Raw genomic sequence first — 8229 nt, 5'->3', positions numbered from 1 at the left:
ATTGTGACATATTTTTAAGAATATTTTGGTGACAACAGATGCAGCAGAGTTGAAAAATCAGTACTTTCAAACTCTCACACATACTTGGTAAAGGTGACAAATCCATGCTTTTATTTTGAAGGCTTAGCCAAAATCCTGTCAGGAGTGTTTCTGACTGACTCGTCTCCACAGAGCTGCTGTACCAACAACCGTCCCACCAGAGTTTATTCAGGGATCAAACTCAGTCAACTCTTCATCTCCTCCTCTTCCTATCACACAGAGGCACCCTGAAGGGCCGGAAATTTACTTTTTCAGATTATTTTTTAAAGTTTTAAATCCCCGTACGGGATATTTAGTCGTGGCTGTACAGTGACATCTGCTGGTCTCGTTTCTTATGACATTTTAAAAACTGTTTTCATTTTCTTAAGTCAGCCAAACAAATTTTTTGCCATATTTTGAGTTCTCCAACACCATACGTCACTTCTCTTCACTGTTCTGGTTAAATAGCTTTAATGGCATGAACGAGATGTATTAATGGACATTTGTACATCAAGTTACTGAACCTCAATTATTCTCATTTCAAATTCTGATTTTGTCCAAAAATGGTATTTCATTCTCAACGTTGAAAAAACGAAATAATTTCAGAGTACAAAATATATAAAAAACAATTTGAAATAATGCCATTCAATTGTAGCTGGAATTAAAGAAGAATTATGAAAAAAGACACAAACAACTATTTAACCAGGCCTTCTTGGAAAAAAACAAAAAGCAAATAAAAAATATATTTACAAAAAAGTGGAATTAAAAAACACAAAAAGAGTCTAGTATCTACATCTGACGGCTGCCCTCCTCTCTCTGAAAATCACAGGATGTCCGCTAACTTCAAACGTTAAATGGCAGAACCTTATTTATTTGTCCTGACACTGAAATTACAAGTAAAAAATAAAAATCTGAACAAATTTAGAAGCACTTTTCTTCATGTGTGTGATGAACAAGTTCACATTTGAAGAGCTGCTTCCCAAAATTATACCTACAAATGAAACAACAGGACGCCTACCCTCACAAATTCATCAAAGTAAAGCAAATTATTTCACTTTGTAACATTTTTTTAACAATTTCCGTGTTGACAAACTGAAGACAGGGTCAAGTAAATAAGGCTCTTCCGTGCACCCCCACTCCAAAATCCCAAACTGCCATTTGATGATATTCAGCTGTATCACATGTTCAAACTGAACACGCAGCTGAACATGTAAACTCTCTGGTGCCACTGAAATCGACACGCGTGCGGCGTTCACGGAGATCTGACGGAGACTTTGCAGAGCGGAGCGCAGAGCGAGGAGAGCGGCGGCCGCGTGAGAGCGTCCAGTCTCCGTTTTGGGTCAAACCCATCAGGGCTTCCAGAGCTTCAGCAGGCCGTCCTCGCTGTAGGTGCAGATGAGGTTCTGGTGGGGGTGGTGGGCGATGCCGATCACATCCTTCTCGTGGACCTGGAGGAGGAAGAGGAGCGGGAATATATCGTTTTAATCTTTGAGCCCCGAGCAAATCGGTTTGATTTCTTTCCAAAGGGTGAAAGGAAATGAGCAACTTGGTAAAAAGTGTTCCACAATTTGGAAGAAATGAGCAGTTTGTGATGTTTCTGTTTTTTAAAGCAATCGAAAAATTTCTAAAACTAAACCATATTTAAAATTGATATAATTACATATTTTTAATTATTTTACACAATTATAATCATACTTTTTTTTTTTAGGTCATTTCCTTGTTTGTTTTCCTTATTTTCCACTTTGTTTTTGGTTTTTTTTGTCTTTGTTACTAATTTTCAGGTATTTTTTTGTACTTTTAAACTTGCCATTTTTTGGGTCCATGTTTTTCAATTTACAGAATTATTGTAATAATTTTTAGCACTTTTTAGTTAATTTCCTTTTTTGTTTTTTTTATTTCTTAATTTTCCATTTTTTTCTGAGCCGTGACGTACCGTCAGCGTTCTCTCCAGCTTGCCGGTGACGGTGCTGAAGCAGTAGAGCACAAAGTCTTCTCCCACGCAGTAAATCCACTCGCCACGCGGCGACAGAGTGCAGCACACGAAGTCACCGCCTTCCCTCTTACCGGAGCTGAAACTCCTCACGATCTGCACATCGAGAGTTCACACGTGCATTCAAACGCAAACACACACACACACAGCACACACAGCACACACAGCACATACAGCACACAGCGCGCGCGCACACACACACACACACACACACACACACACAGAGCACACAGGTTAAATTTCATAAGCAAACAACAAAAAAACCTAAATACACACACTTTCTAAAGTGTAATGTGCAATTTAACCCTTTAGATCCAGCTTTAATATTACACACACTCCTTTCACTTTGAAATATTATGTCTAAATATTCGAATATTCATTAAGTTTCCGAATTTTAACCCTTTAAATGCCAGATTTTTGTCATGGTGCCTCCATGTCTTTAAATGAAAAAAAAAAAAAGAATTATTTTAAATATACAACATGCTAAAGAGATTTTTTTTAATGATCACAGCCGGGAATATGTCAATGATTAGCGGCAACATTGATTTTTTTTACATTATTATATATATATATTTGTGCAGAGTCAAATACTCACAATCATACCACTCTGCACACTATAAACATTATACATTATGATATTTTTCACTTTCAATTAGTTGTTAATAGTAGTTAAATGTAGTTAATAATAGATATCAAATATTCATTTATTTTTAGAATTTTAGCCCATTAAACGCCAGGTTTTTGTCATGATGCCACTATGTTTTTAGATGAAAAAACACATTAAAAATAAATATTTTAAATACACTACACGCAAAGTGGATTTTTTTTTATATTGTCACAACCTGGGATATGTCGGTGGAAATAGCATGTATTTTCCCCCATATGCCAAATATGGTAAAAATGATGTCATCGGGTGAAAAATAGTCATAGGAAGTCAAAAGCCCAAAATGACACCAAGAAATAATACAATACATGTTTTAATGCTCTGTATTATTTGTTTCAATGTTGCATTTTTTGCACTTGAAATTTTGTGTTGTCGTCCCTAAAAGCACTTTCAGAGCAGCACTGAGCTCTGGTCTCCTGCTGAACTGACGTGAACTCACCTGTCCCTGCATGTTCATGATGACCACCGTGTTGGAGCGGTTACACACCACAAAGTGCTCCGGGTTCTTGGGCAGCTGGATGACGTTGTTGACGGTGATGTCGGTGCCGGCCGACGTGCCCAGAGGCTTGAAGGTGTTGGTGCACTCGGTGGTCTTCATGTTCCACATCTGCGGGATGAGACGCGGGTCAGACACACGGCTACAGACACACAGCACACTGAGACGTTTACTGCGCTGCTCCTCTCACCTTCACTGTACCGTCCGAGGACGCGCTGATGATGTGGTGACCGTCGGGGGTGAAGGTGGCCTCGTTCACGAAGGAGGAGTGACCGCGGAACTCTTTGAGAGTTTTACCGGACTTTAATCCGTGGATTCTTTATCAAGAAAAAAAAGTTAAACCATGCTCACATATTGTACTAAAGCGAGATGTTACGTAAAGATCACAGCTGCACTAATGACTGAAGAATAAAGGGTGAATCTGGGTTTTACCTGATTGTCTGGTCGAAGGAGGCACTGAGGAGCTGGCTGCTGTCTTTACAGAAACTGATGCATGTTACTCCTTTACTGTGGGCTCGCTCGAACCTCCTCAGACACTGACCGCTCTGGATCTTCCACACCTGCGCACACACACAGTTTAGTTTGTTTTTGCAACACCACACTGCATCCACAAGCAACTTTCTCAAGGATTTTTTAAAACACACAAAAACAGAAGATTATGCTTACTGGAAATAAGATTCAGTTAAGTAACTAGGACTCTGTGCATTACCGTTTTAATTTCACAAACGTTTTACTTCAGTGGTTAAATAAATAATATTTTTATCAACAAAAAACAGAAGTAACACGTTGGAAATGAGCAGGTTTCATAGTTATCATTTTGAATTCACTTCTTTAGGTGAAGCACCAAAATAAAAGACCCCAGATTGTAATATCTACTTTACTTCTTACTTACATTTTTTAATAAGAATACCAATTCTGCTTACATTCAGCTGCAGAAATCATTCAAAGGTCAAATTGTTATGCTCTTTAAATACTTTTATGTTTTTACTTTTTTGTTCTTTTTAAAGTGCAAAGCATTTCTTTTTCTACACCTCCACCTTTGACAGTTTTACAATTCAGTTCGAGTTTTTTGGCAGTACAGTGCATTTGTACTTTCAGATTCCTGTAATATGAGTAATGCTTAGCAATTTCAGCTGTCAGCCTTCACGTACATTTTCTGCAGGAAGTCCTTTGTTGTACCATTCAAATCTGAGATTTTTAAGGTTTCAAAGTCAAGATTAGCCTGTTCAGAAAATTATTATTTTTGACATTTCTCGTCTACCTTGATTTTTCCGTCCTGAGCTCCGGTGGCCAACATCTCCGTGTCCCTGCTGAAGCCCATACACAACACTGCATCGTCCATCATCATGAAGTTATCCTGAGCCTGGTACTTCAGATCCTGTTGACACAAAGCACACAGTAATTTCTCGTCAGAAAATATTATTTTAAAATGATTCAAAAAACGCTGCATTATATTTAGCCACACAGTAAATCAGCTGTATGTGTCTGTATTCTGCACCTTTCTGATTTTGCCGGTGGTGAAGTTCCAGACCTCGATGAAGCCGTCCACGGAGCCAGTGACCAGGTACTGACCATCAGGGGAGAATCGGGAACACTCCACGTGAGATTTCTGTCCAAACTGTGGCGGGAAGAAAACAAATCACATCAGAACACGAAATTAACCATCAATCCTGGAAGTGTGAAGTTTAGATGACAATATTTTAGGCTGAAAAAATCATTTCGGCACAGTGAAGCAGCCCATTAATGTTGCTCTCGACCGTCTATACTTTGTACCTTTATGTGTCTGGTGAGCTGGGTGGGGAAGCGCTCCTCCTCCACATCTTTAACGGCAGCTTTACCTCTGAACAAATCGATAGTCATACCAGGCGGCAGGAGACCCTGATGCTGCTGCCACTTCAGAGACTGAGGGAGGAGAACGTAGACAAAATCGTAAACAGCAGCACTTCATTTGTATGGTAGCAAAACCTTATTTAATGTATGTGTGGGAAATATAACGGACCTGTCCCAGCAGAGCCATGAGACGAGAGGGCGGCACCACGCTGACCTCTCCCGCCAGGGCCTGGGCGATGGCCGCACGGCGCTTCTCTTTACTGCTGCCGTCTGGGTACGCCTGGACGACAACAAACACACACATGAGAAACTCGACAACACTGTTATCTTTCAGATTTTCTCTATATATAGCATTTAAAATGAAACCTATAGAGATTTTGAAGGCAGATATGATGTATTTATATTTCTCTATACTGTTTTAAGCATTCTTAGCATTGACATGATTTAAGATCTTTATATTGCCCAGTCTTAGAAAAAAAGTGTTCACTATTTACAGTAAATGGAGACTTTATGAAATGTTCAAAATTCAAAATTGGCTCATTATCATAAAACCAAGAAACAAAACAGGACAACTAAAAACTGCTCATTAAATAATAGTAATAATAGTTGAGTTATGCTCTGTGATTGTGTCCGACAATCAATGAGCTGAAGGCTCTTTGGTATTTTATAACCAAAAGCAAAAATGACCGGCCAGATCAACTCCTCCTAAAATGTCTGGATGGATTAATGAGAACTTACAAACACCACATTTTGTGTCACATCTGCTTTGGACTCACCTCTCTGGGATCAAAGTACGAGCGAGCCAGCAGGTTCTCCAGGTGGATGTATCTCTCCGGCTGGGTCTGTTTCAGCATGATCATGGGGTCGGTCTGCCTGAGGAGGGAACGGGCCGCACCCAACTCTCTCAACTCGATCAGCTCTAACACCACCTGATCAGGAAGCAACACAGACGCTCAGTCTTAGAGGACACTTCAGACACAATCAACCAGTTCTTTTTCACAAAGAAATCTGTTAACATAACGACACCAGCAAGGTCTCAGTGACTGAAACATCAGGATTCAAAAAGATTTTAGTAAGAACAACAGATTAAACAAACTACTTCTTTAAGTAGAAACCAACAGGAATTGAGTTCAAGAGTTTAAGGATTTCTGTGAACAAATAAAAATGATGCATAGATAATAAAACTGATTTAAAGACTAGCAAATCAGAGATGTCAAACAAGCAAATACTGGTTGATTAAGTTTATGAAGTGGACAAAACGGTGGACAAGAGAAAATAAAGGAGGACAATAATACCTCTTGAGGATGCACAGTATGTGCCTTGCCCTTACGCAAACCTCACCTGTTCATAAAGGTCTATCAGGGTCTTATCTGGCAGCTTGAGGGACTGGATGGCTTGCAGGACAGTGTCCCAGTGGCCACTGTTTATGTCTGCCACAAAGCTCTCTATACTGTCCACGGTGTTCAGGGACACGGTGGTCTCCTCCTGCAGCGTGGCCAGAGTCCGCTGCAGATTATTTTCTTTTAGGTACTGCATAATCAGACGGATCACGCTGTGGAAAACACAAATGACGCCAAACAGAATTAGATATATTTTATTGTGATCCCACAGGGGAAATTGTGTTTCATCAGTCTGATGCCAGCATAGAGAATTATAGCAAGATGAAATAAGTACCAGCAAAAGTATGCAAAAATATTTAAAAACAGAAATGCAGTACTAGTAAACAATTAGCACCAGTATGTAAATATTCAATAATAAAAGTATGCATAATATACTGAGTATGTAAAGTATGTAAAAATATAGATGTAAAGAAATAAATTAATGCACAATTAGCACTCGAATGTGTATATTTAAACTCTAATATGGATAATGTGCTGAATAATGTGTATAATATAAAAATGTGCCTTATGCTACAGCGCAACGTATAAAATTAGTATGCAAGTTAAAAATTTAAATATCTGTAGATTGCTACAGTGAACAACAGAGATACACATACTGTATGCAGGTATAGCAATAAGAATATATACAAAATATCTCAGCTGAAGCTATTCTGAATTAAAAAATACTTTATTATGATTGGAAATTGTGTTTTCTTTTGTTACTGTTGGTCTGATGTAAAACGTAGAAAACTGTAAAATAAATTAGTAATAAAAAAGTATTTCAATGAGTAAATTGTATTATATATAGCTTAACTCAGTAAATAAATATATAAAATTATGTGTTTTATACTTTATCTAAGTCCAAAACATGTATGTGAGCTTTAGAAATGTAAAAATAAAACGTACATCGAGTGCATGAGCTGAATAAGGAGTCAACTTTAGCTGTTTACAGATTTATAAACAATAATACAAATATCTAAGGGTTAATTTTTGCTGCTAAAGTTTGAATAATAAACTTTCCAGATCAGAAACTGTGACAACTGGCAGGGTAACGTTAGCTAAAACGTTAGCACAGGCTAGCTAAGTCACTCTGATTCTCCTGTTTTATTCTTCTGTTTACACAACAGAGAAGTAATGGAAATACAATGTAAAGGTGATTTCATACTATATTACCGAGCTAAAAATAATAATATAAAAAAGAGCGATCAACTTCCATGGAGGTGACTGTGAGTTAGCTTGTTAGCATTAGCTCGGGGTGCTAACGGTTTGCACTAAAGGATGAGCAGGCCTCACTGACAGAAAAATATAATAAAATACGGATTTATTAGCGGAAAATTTGTTATAGAAATTAACCCGCTTCATGGCTAATAAGACGGTCTACTCACTCTGCGGATTCCACCTCCAGAGACATGATTATTTATCTAAAACAGTCGCGACAAAACACTCGAGTCTGCAGCAGAAGCGCGACACGCAGAGGCAAACACGGAAGTGCTGGGAGGAGTCAGGGACCTTCAAAATAAAAGGCATTGTATAGAGGTGGTACAGTTGTGCTTTTAATTTGTTTTTCAGATATCCATAGGATACATGATTGAAGCATATTTAGAAATTCAATAAGGAAAGAAAAAAGAGAAAGAACACGGCAAACAGACAAAAACCATGCATATATATATATATATATATATATATATATATATATATATATATATATATATATATATATATATATATATATATATATATATATATATATATATATGTATATATATACACATAGCACATTGAGTATGGAAATTTGTGTTTGGTAGATTTTTTCTCTCTTGTTTGGTGTTGTTTGGTGGATTGGATGATTGAA

The 8229-nt window shown here is 37.8% G+C and overlaps 1 protein-coding gene across 1 annotated transcript; it reads right to left on the bottom strand.

The window, feature by feature from the left end:
• Nucleotides 1-88: 88 nt before the first annotated feature.
• Nucleotides 89-7895, bottom strand: smu1a (SMU1 DNA replication regulator and spliceosomal factor a). Its single transcript, XM_042493711.2, has 12 exons — nucleotides 7763-7895; nucleotides 6340-6550; nucleotides 5775-5927; nucleotides 5168-5278; nucleotides 4942-5070; nucleotides 4667-4786; nucleotides 4430-4546; nucleotides 3601-3728; nucleotides 3359-3485; nucleotides 3112-3279; nucleotides 1952-2104; nucleotides 89-1466 (listed from the first exon to the last, which is right to left on the bottom strand). The coding sequence occupies exons 1-12, from the start codon at nucleotides 7786-7788 to the stop codon at nucleotides 1368-1370; spliced, it is 1542 nt and encodes a 513-aa protein (XP_042349645.1). The 5' UTR covers nucleotides 7789-7895; the 3' UTR covers nucleotides 89-1367.
• Nucleotides 7896-8229: the final 334 nt, after the last annotated feature.

This window comes from Plectropomus leopardus, chromosome 8 (genome assembly GCF_026936395.1).
Source record: "Plectropomus leopardus strain MGB_pleo_1.0 chromosome 8, ASM2693639v1, whole genome shotgun sequence".
NCBI lineage: Eukaryota > Metazoa > Chordata > Actinopteri > Perciformes > Serranidae > Plectropomus > Plectropomus leopardus.
The sequence above is the reverse complement of the archived record's forward strand: the minus strand, read 5'-3'. Positions and strand labels throughout refer to the sequence as shown.